We start from the raw sequence: 15,730 nt of genomic DNA, 5'->3' as shown, positions 1-15,730 counted from the left end.
GTATTTTATAGATGTTTTTGGAGTAAAAGCTGGGTTTTAAGTTCTCCTGCAGCCAGCGCCCCCTCAGCGCCCTCTTCCGTGTTCATGGGGCCGGGCCCTTAGGTCTGGGCCGCTCCTCCCCGCTAAGGCCGCTCCGCTCCGCCCCGGCCTGGCGTGGCGCTGGGGGCCGGCCCGGAAGCCTGGTGCCGGGCGGCGGCTGCGGGTGGCGGACCCGTTCCGGGGGATGGAGCCCCCGGAGCCCCTCCCGGCCCCGCAGCTGGTGGCGGCGGCTCGGGAGGCGCTGGGGGCCGGCAGCGGGCGGAGGCGGCGGCGGCGGCTGCCGGCTTCCCGAGCCCTGCATCTGGCCGGGGAGGTGCTGGCGGTGGCGGCGGGGCTGAAGCCGGCGCTGCTGTACGACTGCGGCGCCGAGGGCCCCGCCGAGCTCCGGCGCTACCTGGAGCGGCTGCGGGAGGCCGGGCTGGCCCCGCACCGCCTGCACCTGCTGGGAGCCGGCGGCTCGGCGCTGCTGCTGCACCCCGGTGGTGCCCGGAGGCGGCTGGAGGCAGCGCTGCGAGCCCGGCCCGGGCCCTTCGTGGACGTGGCGGCGGCGAGGGGCAACCCCGAGCTGTGCGGGCCGGCACAGGCCGAGGCCATCAGGGGTCACCTCGCCGCCTTGCTGGCCCACTTGGTGGCCGCCGAGGAAGCCTCCTCCGGCCCCGTCTCCTGCAGCGAGGTCGTCGCCACCGGCTGGAACCTCTGCACCGTGTTCGGGGTGCTGCTGGGCTACCCAGCTGCCTATCACTTTCCCGTGGAGGAGGGTGGTGAGAACTGCCTGGCGCTGAGGCCGCTCAGGGTGTTCACGGTGCGGGCGCGTTGTCCCCGCATCCAGGACGGGCTCGGGGTGCAGATCTACTCCTTCAGCATCCCCGAGAGCCTCCGTGAGGAGCTGCGGGAGGTGCTGGACGCCTGGTGCGATGACCTGAGGGACAGTTTCCGCGCACAGAGTGACTTTGTGGACCTCTGCATTTCGAGCGAGGTGGTGTCGCTGCCAGCAGTTGCCTTATAACACGAACACACGCTGACTTTCCACCGTATGCCTCTCCTGCCTCAGGGAGCGAGGTGAGAAACCTCACTGAGAGGCTCCCGAGAGGCCCCGAGCACTGGGGGCTGCGCTGTGGCAGCTTGGGCCCCAAATGCTCAGGCCAGTTGCTGCAAGTCCGTGCACATCCCAAATCTGTGGGATCCACAGCCTGGATCCTGACTGTGCTCTGTCAGGTATATTTATTTTCTGCAAACAACTGGAGATTAATAAAAAATGATAACACCACGTTTAAAAAATACACAAAACTTTATTGTAGGCTCCATGCTGTATTTGGTACTCATACAATGTGGTCACACACCTCATAGCTGAGCCTGCACTTGAACAAGGGTTGGGTGCTGCCATAAAACTGGCTGTACAGCTCCAAAAGGGGATAAAAAACACTGTCTGTTGAATTAATGTGGCACTGACCATGAAGGAAGTGGACACAGCTGTGGGGATGCTGCCATGAGGCCACTGGTAGGCTGGAGGAATGGTGGCTGAACTCGGGCTAGGCGGGTGGGTGGTGGGGAAGCTGCTTGGGATGGGTGGTTCACGGGGGTGATACAGAAAGCCCCTCTGAGAACTGGTTCTTTGTCAGCATTAAGAAATGGTCTAGGGTTCTGTGTTTCCCATGCACAGAGACAATAAATGAAGGGAATTGAGTACTCCTTTAAACATATACACAGTGTTCCCAAACACACGGGACTATGAGTCCCTGCTGCCCTGTCTCTCCCATTCCCCATGAGCTGTTTGAGTGTCAGTTTGGGTGGTTTTGTCCCTCAGGTCAGGAACTGGGCAGTACAATCTTGAGCTGAAGAGGAATAACCAGAGCAGTGAAGGGAAGGGGCAATCCCCCTGTGTTTATTGGAGCCGTGTCAGTTTGCCTGGAGTGAGCCCAGCCCAGGGTACGAACCAGGGTAAGTACAAGAGCAGCAGAAGGTGCATCACTCTTTGCTGCTGGTGAAGCAGAAGTCAGTTCCGAACAGAAGTCGCTGAGAAGGTGCCTCATGGTCGGTAGTTTGCAAAGAAGGCAGCCATGGCCATTGCTATCACTGCCAGCAGAAGAGGGAGCCAGTTACCACGCTGTCTCTGCAAAGAGAAGCAAAAGAGAAGCAAGCATTATCAGGAAGTTGGTGGGCAGAAGAAACTTCTCATTGTTCCTAACAGACATCATTCATCTTTAAACACTGCCCGGATAAACGGGAGAACTGTCCCAGACCCATGTGGAAACAAACAACAAGGAAGCTCTGGGACCACGTGCTGCGGGGCAGGGGTGAGGAACATCTCCCACCTTCGCTGGCTTGCTCTGGACGTGGTTGAGCTCGTCCCGGCACTGGCGCAGCCTGGTCAGGCAGGAGCGGTACTCCTCGCTCAGGGCCTCCAGCTCGGCGCGCAGCTCCTGGCACTGCAAGGGGACGTTAGCGGGGGTGTTAGCGGGAGCGAGCCCCGCGGCGCCGGGCACACCGAGACCGGCAGGGCTCCCGCAGCAGCCGTGGCTCTTCGCCTGTGCACCGGCAGCCTGGTGATGGGGGAGTTTCACTTCTGCCACCTGTGTGCCTGCGTATACCTGCACGGGACAGAGCAGATTTCAGTGTTACATGGTGACGCAGGCCATGCCATGGTTATTCCCGTCCTGTGACCTGTTTGCTTTTGCTGCCATCTTTCATGGGAGAAAACAGCAATAGCTATTTTTTTGTGTGTAGGTCAAGAGGAAGAACAGGGTATAAAATAATGGGAGGGGGTTCATTTTGCTCTGTGAGAGCAGTGGGACGCATGGGGCAGGTGCCTCGGTCACGCTGCACGTCCCCAAATCCCAGAGAGCACCCTCGGTCCCAACCAGCCACACGGTGCAAGACCCTGCCACCTCCTGGGTGCCGGCTGCCCTGCATCCCCAGCACCTGCAGCTGGTCCCCGCAGCTGGTCCCTATTGCTGGGGTTGCACTTTTACAAACTCTGTCCCCAGCTGGGGCAGGGTGATGCCTGATATTGCTGGTGCCCTCACAGGGGTTGGGCTGTAGGACAACTCCTCCTCCTGTGCCGTTCTCAGGTCTGCTATGGAATGTTGCAAATCTTATTTTTGTAAATCCCCATTACCTAAATTGCGCTGTAAGAAATAGAGGATTGTTGGTGGCGGGTAGAGGGCGCAATTTGTGCTGTGGTTTTGAGTCCTGAAGCAGTCTCTGATACGGGAGAGACCATGCAAGAGGTCAGGAAACTCCTGAGTTTTTTATGGTCAAGTTTTACATTCTTGATTTTTTTTTTTTTTTTCTTAGTGTTAGCAGACCCTCCGTGTTATTTGTGAACCTTTTCTTTTCCTCTGGTTCATTCGTGCTCAGGACTTCAGCTCTTAAAGTGTGGCTTTGGCTTTTCCCTATTTCTCTCCCTGAACTGGGTTCACCTGCAGAGGCTCAGCCGGAGCTGCTGAAGCAGTGCCCCTGGTCACAAAGCTGCTCGGTGCCCCAGCCTTGTGCACACGTGCTGTGGGCTTTAGCTGAGGCTGGTATCAAAAGAAAAAATCAGCAAAGGTAATCCTTGGAGCAGGTTCCAGGAGCAGTCTGGAGCCCTGGCTGCCTTCAGGAGCTTTAATGCGTTGTTTTCCTGCTCGCTCCTGGGAGCTCGGTCCCTAGCGGGGTGACTCCATCCCAGCTGTGACTCAGTGCTTCCTCACCTCGTTCTCCTTTGCTGTAAGCTGGGATGTCCTTTCCTGCATCTCAGCCTTCAGGCTTTCTTCTGCCTCCTCCTCAGGGTGCTTTAACAGAGCATTTTGTGTTTCCTTGGCAGGAGTGAGAGGTGGGCTCTGCGTGGTGAAAACCTGATCTAGAAAACAGTCAGGCTTCTGATGAGAAACAGGTCCTGGCTTCCAGTTTGCTTTGTATCTTGTATACTCAGCACAGTTTAAAGATAATATTTGCTTGCTATGCACAGAGAGGAGCTGAGTTAGTTATCATAGCCTTGCCTCTCCTGCAGATGCAAGTTAATCATCTTTAGAGGAGTATTTCCAAGTAGTTGCCAGAAATGGAAGGGAAGGAGAGTTAAAATGCCTTTTATTACTTCAAGTACAGCTGTAATTGCAGTTACAAACTGGAATCTATCTACAAATCTATATATTTTTAAAAAAGTATAGCCACTGAAGTAGAATTTGCAATGAAATCCCTTTATTTTTTTAAGTACTTGCCATCATAAATACACTTGAAATTTAAAGTTAACTAACAAAATATAACCAATTTCACACAGTTTTAAAATAATCATTTATTCTAAACAAATAAAAACTGTTCCTAGAGTCACTTTTAACATTCCCATGTCCAGCTAGAGGAATGCTAGATGGGAGTTAGAAAGTTTGCTGACCTTTCCTTTGCACCATCGCTTCCTGCATTTTCCGCTCGTTGGTCTGGTTCTGCAGCAAGTCTGAGGACATAAAAAGTCACTGTCAGTGGCCACGGCACCAACGCAGGTCTTTCGTGCTGTGCTTCTTTGTGTTACTTACTGTGTAGGTGGCTGATTGTCGCCTCCAAGGATAGCTTCTGGCTTTGTAATGTTAGCTTCTGATTTTGTTCTTTTTGCAGTTTACCTGAAATAATAATAGTAAGAAAACCTGAAATAATAAGAAAATCAGGGTTGATACAGATCTCCATGTGTTTTTATGCAAGTATGGCAGATTTCCCTTTCTCCAAATGTGTAAAGCAGATATTGTTGGGTCCACTGAAATTTAATCTCTGAAGGAATGTACTTTTTAGCTATTAATTACACTTGCAGTTTTGGTAGCTTCTTCTAGTGTGTCTTAAATAATGAATAAGTTAATTGAATGTGCTTTAAACTCGTTTAAGTGAGACTATTGTAAAAGCTGAACTGCCACCCAACTGGTGTTCCTTAATTTTGTTTTAAAATAGCCATGAGAAACAATTACTGATCTCTGACATTCTAGGTTTCCCATTCCACTCTGTCTTCTTGGGAAGTCACTTGGCTTTCCTGAAACACCTCTAATCTGGTTGGAAGCTACGCTAGGAGCCCTTTCGGAAACCAGAGGCTCTCTGCAAGCTGAGATGCGCAATGCATTCAGACGAAGATAGTTCTGGGTGTGCTTGGCTGTCAGGATCAGGCCTTTACGAGTATCTGCTTTATATCTGCCCTCTACTGGGAGGAGCGGCCCTGTCCCCCTGTGCGGTACCTTCGATGGTGCTGATGTGCTCGGCTTGGAGCTGGTTGTCCTCCTGCAGGGCACTGGCGCGCTGCTGGAGCTCGGCGTGTTCCTGCTGCAGACGGTCCAGGGCCTGCTGGAGCTGCTCGTTCTGCACCGCTGTGTGCTGGGGCGAGAGGAGCCTGTTGTCAGCGGGGGCACGTGAGGGGGGCACCCGAATCGAGGAGGACGGAGTAATTGTGCTTCACCAAAGTGGCTTTTTTTTTTTTTTAATTAGTTGGGAAAAGCGGGCTCGGTGGGTGATGGTGCCGTTCCCGCAGGGGAGCTGACGTACTTGCAGTTTGCTTTGCAGAACGTGGAGGTTGCTCTCCAGCTCGCTCTGCGTCTTGGTCATCTGGGTCCACTCGGCTTTGAGCGTGGTGTAGTGCACCTTCCAGAGGGCCAGGTCCTCCCTTGTCACCTCCAGGCATCTCTGGGGGAAGCGGGGACCGCGGGTGGACCTGCTGCCCGTGGGACTATGCTGCGGGAGGCCAGGGGTCGGCCAGCCTCACGCTGCCCCAGCCTCACGCTGCTCCAACCTGTCATAACCTGGCACGGATCCGATGCTGTCGGGTGGGCAGAGGGGTTTGCTGTGGGGGTGGCTGCTGCAGGCTCACTGCTGGGCAGCACCTGCGGCTCTGAGCCTCCGTGGGGATGGGGAAGGCTGGTAGGACTTGGGACACGATTTGGTTAGTGTCCTGAAAATGCCTGCCAGCAGTTTGCTTTGATCCGCAGGATGCCTCCTGGGAAAAAGCTGTTTGGATGTGAAATCACACCAGAGAAAGCATCTCCAGAGACTTCGTGTGCTGGATGCTGTGTGCAGCTTGTGGCTTGGTGGGCATGGCGAGGGGATGGGGTGAGGAGTGGGGCAGCAAAGGGAACACCCTCCAAACTGCTGAGCAGCGGTGTGTGTCTCCAGATGTGCTGTTCTTAATAACCTGATGTGGGGCCTATGTGAACACAGGTTGGCACTAAACTGACCTTGCTCAGTAACTTAAAAAACAATGAGGTATAAAACACGTTTCTTACCTGAGAGTTTTGCAGCTGCTGCTCTGCTTGGAGTTTGTCCTCGAGCATCTTCTGAAGAGCCTCCTTTGCCTTCTGCTCGTAGGTCTGCTTCTGGTCCTCCATCTCTATCAGGATCTTCTTCACGCACTCCTTTGAGTAACTCTTTAATGGAGGAACAGAAGTGCTCGAAGGGTCTTATCTGGCATATTCCTAATCTTGCTAAGCCTGAATGTTAGCAAATCCACAGCGTGTAAGCGCTACTGTTAATTTACTGTGAAACATTGCTTCAGCAAAGAGGAGAAATACTTTTCAGATCCATATCTAATCAGATTGCTGTAGAAACTGAGACCCGACCTAATTACATGATTCAGTATTTCATTTTCATGCCTTTCTTCACCCGTGTTTGTTTCTCAGAGAATCAGGCATTACCTGGGTGCAGGCCTGCAGCTGATTTTCAAGGGCCCTTAGTTTGCACTTCAGTTTGTCTTCATTCAGCTGACCCTGGGGAAAAACAATTGGCCCTGCGTTTGTAAATCAAAAATTATACAATACACCTCTGATGTTTTGTTAGCTTGTTTGTACTCTATCTCCCTTTTCTTCTATATTGTGGCTAAATTTGGTCAAAATCTTTTCAGTGCTTAGAGCTCAAATAATCCTTCACAATCCCAGAATAGGTGGGTTATGGGGGAAGGAAAACCTTTACGCATTGGAAAACCCTGAGGAGGCAGAGCGTGGGTGCCTGCAGTAGGAGAAGGAAAGATGATGAAGTGATTTCACACCAGGTGGGATGGGACTGTCGGACACACGGCCGCTGTCTGTCCTGCAGGCCGTGCTGCCTGCTCCTGCCTGTGCTGCTTGGTGCCTGCAGCCTGGCGGTGCCGGCTCTGCTCCTGCTGCTGGCGTTGGGAAATGGCCCGGGTCTGCCTTGCGACATTGAGCAGCTGGGCAGGGGGACGGACGGCAGTAGTGGTGATTCATTTTCCCTATTATCATCTCCTCTCAGTGTTAGTCAGACTTTTTACTTAGGTTTTGTGAAACCAGACTGCATGCAAATTCAGATAAAAATTTCTAGCAAAGGGTTCACGTAGGCTGTTTTTCCACCGCTGATACTGAGAACATCAGTATCATCTCTGCTTGCTGCTGTTTGAAGTCAGGCCTCTGAATAAGCAACTCCTTGATGTTACGGGAAGAGCTGTCAGACCCAAGCAAAACCAGACTCTCTGGTGTCTTAGCACTGCTCAGATTTGCACAGAAGTCAGTTTACAGTCCCAAAGAATAAAGCTTCCCAGTTCAGTTAATACAACAAAACCTGAAGGCTATATCCCCTTAGAAAGTAGGTGGAATTTTTAAGAGCAATTTTAAATGTAGACTTTAATGCCTAACTTTGCTCTGCAGTGCGTTTCATTCTGCTCTCTGCAGAGGTTTGCAGGGGAGGGTGGTGGTGGTGGTTCACAGCCCTTGTGCACAGATGTAAATGACTCTGCAAAGTACCAGGCAATGGAGCACCAGGCCCTTCCTACGCTTGGGAGCAGAAATGTGCTGGCAAACTCCTTTAATGAGGATATAGCTTACAAATTGGTGAAAGAACATACGGTATGGAGATTTCCCTAAATGGAACAAACTGCCTGTTGCCAGAACAGCATGTCGGAGAGGGGCGAGTGGGCTTGTGCACATGCGGGGGAGGGCATGAGCAGTCGTGCCTCTGACCAGGAAAGTTGTGTGAGCTAATCTTGGGTGAGCCCTTGTGCTGATGATTATGGACATGAAAGGAGCTGGTTTAAAGCACCACCACTACCCCCAGGAGCAAAAAACCACCCCAAACCACCCCACAGTAACAAAACCTTATTGCTACCGCTGTCAGATGGCGGTTGTTTTTTTTCCTGTCTTCTGCAGTGTCTCACGTGGTGCTGTTTTTGAACACCACCTGGGGATCCTTGCATGAGAGCCCAAGAACAAAAACGCGGTCAGAGGAGAGGACTGGGGCTGGTGTTCAAAATGCACTCTTGCAAATGCAGGATTTGAATTTACCAAAGCCCTCAAGTCTGAAGTTACCAGCCTGAGCAGCTCCAAAAACCTTTGCTTTAAAACCATTCTGCATTTCTCTGCGGCTGTCACCCAAGTGCCATACACATCTTTAAAACTGTTCTGGGCCAGCAGCCACAGTGGTCTGGTTGTCCTGTGACCGGTGAATTTCCCCTGATATTCCTTTCTGCTAGCCATTTTAAATAGCTGGTTTAAAGAGATAATTTTTAAGTGCTGTTTCTGGAGGACTTCCAGTTTTCCCAAACATGATGCCTGTGCTAGAAAAATAGGTCCAGAAAGTCACAGGAATGCACTGGATATGACAAAGAGCTTAAAATCGGCAGGGCTCCAAGGCATTTCCAATAGCCAGACTCAACTGTAGAGCTCAGAAAGGGATGCAAATGATTTGAAGGAATAATTCTCTTTAAGAAGAGCACAGCTCAGAAGTAACTGCTCTTAACAACCATGACTGACTTAGCTTCCTGCACCTGGCACTGTTTTTGAACCAACGAAGCAAGTTGTACAACTGATGGGGTCCAAGTGCCGGACCTGCAGTGGGACAGGCTCCAGTCTGGAGGTAAAACCACAGGGAGGAGGAATGGGGCACCCATCCCTGTGGGGTAACGATGCTCCCATCCTCCTGCACAGCATTCACTTGCTCCATCAAATGAGAAACACCCAGGAACATGAGCAACAACTCAAAAAACACCCATGTGGCCATTTCAAGACTTACTGCTGGCTGGTTGGGAAGGATTTAAAAGCTGCTGCAGCACACACGGGACAGCCCACCCGGACACCGCTCACGCTGCTGGACCCGTCCGCACCTCTCGAGCAGCCCCTGCCCCTCCGGCCCCCTCCCGGCACAGCCCCTGCCTTCTTCCCCAGGTGGTGCAGAGCCAGCAGTGAGCTAATTCTTAGTCCTTGATGAAAGGTTGAAGGCAAGATCAGCAGCAAAGCCTCCCTTCTGCGGCAGAGATAGCAAGAAGCAAAGTGCACCCACCTGTTTCTAATCTGAGGTTTCATGGCTACTTCCTGCAGTGTGTGTCAGTGTTTTTTCCTGCTCGCATTATATTTGAAGAAGCAAGCGAAGGCGGAAGTTTCTAACCACAGTACATCTAACACATTTTTTTTACAGCATCTCATCCTATCGCTTGCTTTTCTGCCCCAACAGAACCTTCAAACCACTTTTTTTTTTTTTTTTTTGATGGCACACCAAATGGTATATTAATAGTTGATTTAATAACCCAATTTAAAGCACTTCACGGGTCACCATAAAATGAGTCCTAAAATTCATCACCTTCCTCTTACCTCCTGATACAATGAGGAGGAGGGGAAGCCCTCGCTCAGTGCTGCCTGGAGGATTTTGTCTGAGCTAAAGGGAAAGGGCTCGATGCATGGCCACAGCTCAGCAGCATACCCCAGGCTGGGCAGGTTCTCCAGTTTGGAGCAGATAAAATTTTTATTTTGGCCAGGAAAATTTGGTTAAAAATGTCTAAGACTTGACTGGGAGAAAAACAAGGTGTAAGGTGGTTGCTTGGATTCACTCTTTTTCTTTCTCTTTTCTTTTTTTTCTTTTTCTTTTCTTTTTTCCCCTACTTAACTACTCCTACTGTCTTTTTACTTGAGCAAAGGTGGGAAAAACAAGTGCTTTAAAAAAAAAACAAAAAAACACAACTTGGAACTTTACAGAAGAGAAGGGTTTTACACCTTCCGTTAATCTGATGCTGTTGCATTTTTTTGTAGGGGATGATAGGGAAAAAATCAAGCAACATAACCCCCTAACTTCTTTCTGAGTTTGTGTTCAACCTGCCCTGAAAAGGAAGGGGAGAGCAAGGAAGGGGGAAAAGCAAGCAGCTGCTTCCAGTCCGACACAGTGCCTTGTCTTCCAGGTGGCAATGTTGCTGCATTTCAGACCCGCAGCATCTCCAACCTGTAAAGCACTGCGGCCAGGCCGAGCTACAACTTGGAAAAGGAGGCACGCGGGGTTTTTGCTGGTGCAGGCAAGCTGATCCCTGCCGTGGCAAAGCCTTCCCCAGCCCCAGCAGCCGCCTGGTACCTGCCAGGATTTTTCGGAGGCTTTCAGCAGCGTGGAGAGCAGCTCCTGCAGGATCACCATCTTCTGCTTCAGCAGCAGCTCGCGGTGCAGGGCCTCCTGCAGGGAAGCGAAGCAGGGTCAGGTGGCCCCATGGGGGCCCCTTGGGGCTCGGGGTGTCCCCAGGTCTGGCAGCTTGTCCGTGTGCTTTCTTGGCAGTGTTAACACTGGGCACGTGGCACCCCGTTGTTTAATAACAAATAATCCCATGGCTGTACTTGCGCAAGGGCTGCTCTCCAGGGAAGCGCTTACAGCGTGTGGTGCCTACCTTCAGGTAGCTGGACAGCTGTATGATTTCCTGGAAGGGAAAGGGGAAATATTTCAGTCCACGGGATTGTTTCAATTCACAAACATCTACATTTCCAGGGAAGTGGAAATTCTTTCTGCAGTTCATTATGGCATCTTTGCCATGCAGCGCCTGGAGTAGCCGTGTCATTATTCAGGAAACCACAGAAATTTAGCACCAGTTGGTGTTTAGTTCAGAAATTTTAGTAACTGTGCTCTTTTGCAGGAGTTCAAGTCTACTCATTGTCCGTGTGTTTTGCTTACCTTATTTAAAACCGCTGTTCCACAGCTGAAATGGAAAAAGAAAGCATGTAAATGAGGTGAAGGTGATGCAGGCTTCTGGAGCAGCCCATAGCTCGGGCACCAGCCTCCCCCCAGCTGGAGCAGCGCGTGGATGCTCATAGAGCTCATGCAGGGAACGGGCACGGGCTGGGCCCTGCAAGGCGGCCTCGTGAGGCCTGAGAGCACAGGGCAGGAGGGGGGACGTGGCTTACTCTGTCTGCTGGCTCGAGTCTTTCACCCCTGCACTTGTGAGCGTCTGAGTTCCTGTGAAAATAAAGCAAGAGGATGTGCCCGACGCCCTGCCATGGAGGAGCCCTGGAGCTCTTTGTGTCAGTGTGTGCTGAGCTCTCCAAAAGGGCACTGTGTCTTGGGGGGTGAGAGGGTAACCAGCACCCAGCCCAGCAGGGACAAGAAGCAGAGAGCTCCTGGGCTCAGGGAGAAAGAGAAGTCTAATTCTGCAGCCTGCAGTTAGCCTGCGTGTCCAGGATAATCTGGGGCATCTGCAGGGAGCCCCGAGTACCTTCTGGGGAGCTCTGCTCACTGAGCTGCGGGCTGGCTGACGAGGAGATATTCCTAACGCCTGCAGCCTGGTGGGGATGCTCAGCCCGGGATGGCAAAACCAGGAAGGTGCTCAGCTCCTGTCCTGCGACTGCTGAGCATCCCTCACCTACCTCGGGTGTTCGTGGAGACGTGTGGCCCAAGGGTGGCTTCTGCCGAAACGTTGAGGGGGCTGCCGAGGCCGAGCGGGGAGAGCACAGGGGGGTATGCGGGGTGGCTCCACGGGCGCTGAAACAAAAGGGTGGCTTGTGTCAGGATCTCTCCGAAACAGAGGGCAAGGCGATATGGCTGGGTCAGGATTTGTACCTCCAGTGGCTAGGGAAGAGCATCAAAGAGATGCTGAGAAACCAGGGCTGCTTCCATGTGGACCTGCTGGTTTGGCTGCAGCAGCACCAAAACTCTTTTACCAGCAGGTGAAAGCCTGCCGGGTGGGAACAGCTCTCTGTGCCCATGTGCTGCAAGGAGAGCTCGAGGGTGTGCTGGTGTCCCACCTGCACCTCACCTTCCACTGCCTCTGCTAGCGTAAGTTCACAAAGCCCCTAGGATGAACTTGCTCTATGCCAGGGGAATTATTCATTTTGCATGGGATACAAATTTAGAAGGAAATCTGTTTGACTCTGGGGTGTTTTGCATTGTGCCTTTCTGTAAATCTCCTGACTCTCGGGGTTGCCGTTAGCTGGTCAGCGCTGGGCAGGCAGAGGGGCCACAGAGCATCCTCCTTCCTGATAAAGAAGGTGCTGGGGGAAGCCAGGTGTTCAGAGCGCTGTTTTCATGAGGGAAAAGTAATTTATGTGAGTGCAAAACTAGTCTGGCAGCTAGGACGCGGGGCTGTATTTAGAGCAATGGCAGTAACACTCCATCTGGTTCAAGTTGAGGTTGGAAAACAGGAAAGGAACGTGCTGGGAGGGAGGCATCGCTGTTTACCCATGCCTGACTCCGCAGTGTGTAAGGAAACGCGGGGTTTTTGCGGTTGCATTCTCACTTTGCACTTTGGCTCGGTTCTGCACCAGAGGAACGGAGCTGCCCGCGGGGCTGGCGTTACCTGCAGCAGGCCGGGCGGGCTGGGGTCCCCTCGCGCATGGAGGCCCCCGGGAACCCCCAGCATGGTGCTGGACAGATTCCTCCTCCGGAGGAACTCGCGTTGCCGCGGGCTCTGCGGCAGCTCCTCCGCCGTCCGCCCGGGCCTACGGCAGCTCGGCGGGTGGCTCCGCCGCCGCAAGGCCTCACGCGTCTCGTGCTGCCGCTCGCACTTCTCCTCGTAGCTCTCGCCCGTGCGCCGTGGCCGGGCCCGCTCGGGAGGGCTGATCATGCTGGGGCTGCGCTGCTGGCCCACCACCACAGCCCTGAGGCCTCCGTCCTGCCGAAACCAAGGGATGAGAACAGGATTTGAGTGAAAAACAAGCATTTCTAAGACTAAGTAAATGTGAGGTATTTGTAGGCGGACTAATTCTGGAGTTCTTATCCAGTGGATGTGAGTGGTGTTCATGGAAAATGAGCTTGTGCATGCTGGCAACATAAAACATCCCGCTCTGGTTTTGCTCCTCAGTGGGGTGGCTGCTGACCCAGGGGATGCTTGGAGCAGAATTGCAAACACTGAGCTCAACCTCATGAAGTTGCCTTCACTACCAAGTAGTAGTGCTTCCACAGCTTCCTCTGGGAGAGCTCTCTTCCCTATAAAATAAAACCCCTCTGTTTTTTAGACAAATTTTTGTGTGCATGCAGGTGCATGCAGTTACATTTTTTTTAGCCAACCGAAAGAAAATGATGGAGCCACAGGAAGTACAATAGCTGCTGCTGTTTCTGTAGTAAAGTTATAAAGTGTGCCTATCTTTTGTCCTACTTTTTCAATAGCTCCAAAAATAGCCTTGCCATTGAGTAATTCACGCCTCGAGCAGTAGTGTGGTGCTTCTGAGTGGTGGCTGCCTTCCTGTGTGCAGCCTGTGGCTGTGGGGCCAGGGGTGTTTTGGGGTGCAGAACCTGGCAGTGCCCTGCAGGTCAGGGTGCCCCCGCTCCCCAAAGAGCCCAGCTTCTGGGTGCTGCTGTCCTCCAGCTTTGTATGGCTGCCAGACACCCGTGCTTTCCTTTTTACAAGGCTTTGGTTGTGTTTGGACCTTTGCCTCTGCATCAGTCAAAGAGAAAGCTGAGGGATAACCACCTGCATCATCCTGTCCTTCCTTCCTCAAGCAAGCATCTCATCCCCTCCTGCCCCTCGCCGATCAGCAGGGAAGGGGCTCGTTGTCCCTGTACCATTCTGGGAGCATGGCTGGGAGGGTCCTGGGCTCTGCGCCTTGTTCCTACTCAGCCTGGGGCCATGTTGTGTGTGGGGTTTTGTTCTCATGCTTAGTAAGCCATGTTAATGTAGGAAGGAGGGAAAAAAAACAAGAAAATTCATTGGTGTCACTCTGTCTCAAGCAATTAGGAAGTCATTACATCTAATGGGAGGGGAAAATGTGAGCAAGTAAAAATCCATTTATGTATGTAACACTTCCATGCTTTTTAGTCTGCGGTAAGGTCTGCTCCTTCGCTCTTTTTGCTGTCGGGATGTGCTGCCATGCAGGCACGTCGCTAGTGCCTGCTGCTCGCTGCGGGGCCTGTGCTCAGCGCTGCCGGGGCTGATCCTGCTCAGGGCTCAGGAAGCTGCAGCAGCCGGCAGCACGCTGCCGCAAGCGCGCGGCCCGCCGGGGCGTGGGGCCGTGGTGCCCTGCAGCCGAGTGCTCCTGAAAGAGGAGGCGGCGCTTGCTGAGCCCTGCATTCATATCTGTTTGCATATTCCGCTCTTTGAAGCTTCAAATGGCTTCTGAAGCGTCTCTAATTTTACCTTAAGCTTACCAAAGGGTCCCACCAGTGTTGCGCTGTTTGGGTGTTTCTTACTGCCAGGCACTTTAAGATGAAGGGGTCGGGGGCCACGAGAGGCTAAGCAGCTTATCTTCGTGCAGACTTCGTGTCCATACCATAATGACCCCACTGTGCCCAGCTGGGCCTTTCACCTCCATGCTCACACTCCTGTGTCCCCTTGCCTGGTGGGCACGGCAGGGCCAGGCAAGCAGCTTCACCCCACCGAGCCACCCTGGGCACCCTCCTGCACCCCACAGCACACTGCCTGAACACCCAGCAAGCTCCACGGCTTGGGACAAAACACGTATCTGCAGACAAACCTGCTCCAACATCTTCAGGACATGATAAAAGTGGTTTTTTTTGATTCGGTTTTCGTAATTTTAGAAGTGGCCTAATTGCACGGTGCACCCAGGCCTTGGCCATCCGGCTCCTCCGGTGGGAAGCAGCACAGCCCCGTGCCCAGCCCGCCCGGCCATCCCACCGATGGGTTAACCCAAAATGGGCTTTAAAGCAAGGTAAAGCTTAAAGAAATGCGCGGTCCATTACTCACCCCAAGCTGAGCAAGCTGTTGAGGCCTTCTTGACAAGCTAATACTTTATTTCCTTCTTCTGTTACCCCAAATAACCCTCTCTAATTAACAAACGTGTCCTCTATCTCTGCTTTCCAAGTTGTTAACGTTTCTTGCTTCAAGGGAAACAAACAAAAAAATTGTTTCTTGCCGGTTCATGTTACAGCCTCCCCGTGTCAATCATGTAGGCTGAGAGCGGGGTGAAAAAAAGTGGAAAAAAGGTGCTCGGCGCTGAGCAGGGCAGCCCCGGTGCCGCGGGCACTTACCCGGCTCCTACTCAGCCACCGCGGAGCAGCGGGGCGAGTGCGGGGCTGTGGGGTGCAAATGCACTGCCGCTGTCATCGTGGTACTAGCAACTTCAGGGTGCTGCTCCCTCGCCCTTTTTCTTTCTGTCAAACAGGAAACGTTGAAGCCGCAGCCCCGGTTCCTGTCCTGCTGGCGGGCGGGGAGGCCGGGGGTGCGCGCGCCCGGCACGGGGAGACCGGGTTATCTTGGGGTGCCAAAGGCTGTGGCTTCCCTCCACGCAGAGGCAGCGGCTATCTCTTGGGCCATCTCCCTTTATCGCTCTCTGACACTTGGAGGCTGAGCGCTGGTCCCAGGAGCTGCCTGTGGCACCGGCTGACCGAATCTCTCCGGGCTGCTTTGGGGTAAAGAAATCCAGACTTAGCCAAGTGCAGTAATGCTATTATTTGAAGGCCTCTTGCAGATTGGAAGGAGAATTAAAAAAAAAAAAAAGTATATTTCAGCAGCCGAGGGGAGGTCACAAATGGCAGAAATTCATTAAGGTCTTTAGAGAAGTGAAAGCTGTGTTAATGCAAATCATGCAGCAAGGTTGGTTTAACCAGC

At 52.7% G+C, this 15,730-nt stretch overlaps 2 protein-coding genes across 4 annotated transcripts; one reads left to right on the top strand and one right to left on the bottom strand.

Moving 5' to 3' along the window:
* Positions 1-210: 210 nt before the first annotated feature.
* Positions 211-1,334, top strand: LOC311423603 (UPF0739 protein C1orf74 homolog). Its single transcript, XM_084497829.1, has one exon. It carries the CDS (start codon positions 224-226, stop codon positions 1,043-1,045), a length of 822 nt encoding a protein of 273 aa, XP_084353955.1. The 5' UTR covers positions 211-223; the 3' UTR covers positions 1,046-1,334.
* Positions 1,335-1,894: 560 nt separating this feature from the next.
* TRAF3IP3 (TRAF3 interacting protein 3) lies at positions 1,895-15,643 on the bottom strand. Of its 3 annotated transcripts, none has more exons than XM_084497818.1 (16): positions 14,867-15,643; positions 12,524-12,838; positions 11,595-11,796; positions 11,136-11,187; positions 10,906-10,930; positions 10,625-10,654; positions 10,321-10,416; positions 6,672-6,743; positions 6,264-6,404; positions 5,530-5,667; positions 5,226-5,361; positions 4,545-4,628; positions 4,406-4,465; positions 3,729-3,877; positions 2,352-2,627; positions 1,895-2,149 (listed from the first exon to the last, which is right to left on the bottom strand). In XM_084497818.1, exons 2-16 carry the CDS (start codon positions 12,788-12,790, stop codon positions 2,066-2,068), a joined length of 1,812 nt encoding a protein of 603 aa, XP_084353944.1. In that variant the 5' UTR covers positions 12,791-12,838; positions 14,867-15,643; the 3' UTR covers positions 1,895-2,065. The 3 variants fall into 3 exon arrangements, with proteins under 3 accessions (XP_084353944.1, XP_084353946.1, XP_084353945.1); XM_084497820.1 differs by having other exon boundaries at positions 2,352-2,465; XM_084497819.1 differs by having other exon boundaries at positions 11,595-11,709.
* Positions 15,644-15,730: the final 87 nt, after the last annotated feature.

This window comes from Aythya ferina (assembly GCF_964211825.1).
Source record: "Aythya ferina genome assembly, chromosome: 25".
Taxonomy (NCBI): domain Eukaryota; kingdom Metazoa; phylum Chordata; class Aves; order Anseriformes; family Anatidae; genus Aythya; species Aythya ferina.
The sequence above is the reverse complement of the archived record's forward strand: the minus strand, read 5'-3'. Positions and strand labels throughout refer to the sequence as shown.

Coding starts and splice junctions, on each gene's coding strand:
- LOC311423603 (XM_084497829.1), top strand. CDS start 224: ATGGAGCCCCCGGAGCCCCTCCCGGCCCCGCAGCTGGTGGCGGCGGCT.
- TRAF3IP3 (XM_084497818.1), bottom strand. CDS start 12,790: ATGATCAGCCCTCCCGAGCGGGCCCGGCCACGGCGCACGGGCGAGAGC. Junction 11,188..11,594: donor CGTCTCCACGAACACCCGAG/GTAGGTGAGGGA, acceptor TTATTTTCACAG/GAACTCAGACGCTCACAAGT. Junction 6,405..6,671: donor AGCTGCAGGCCTGCACCCAG/GTAATGCCTGAT, acceptor CCTCCATTAAAG/AGTTACTCAAAGGAGTGCGT.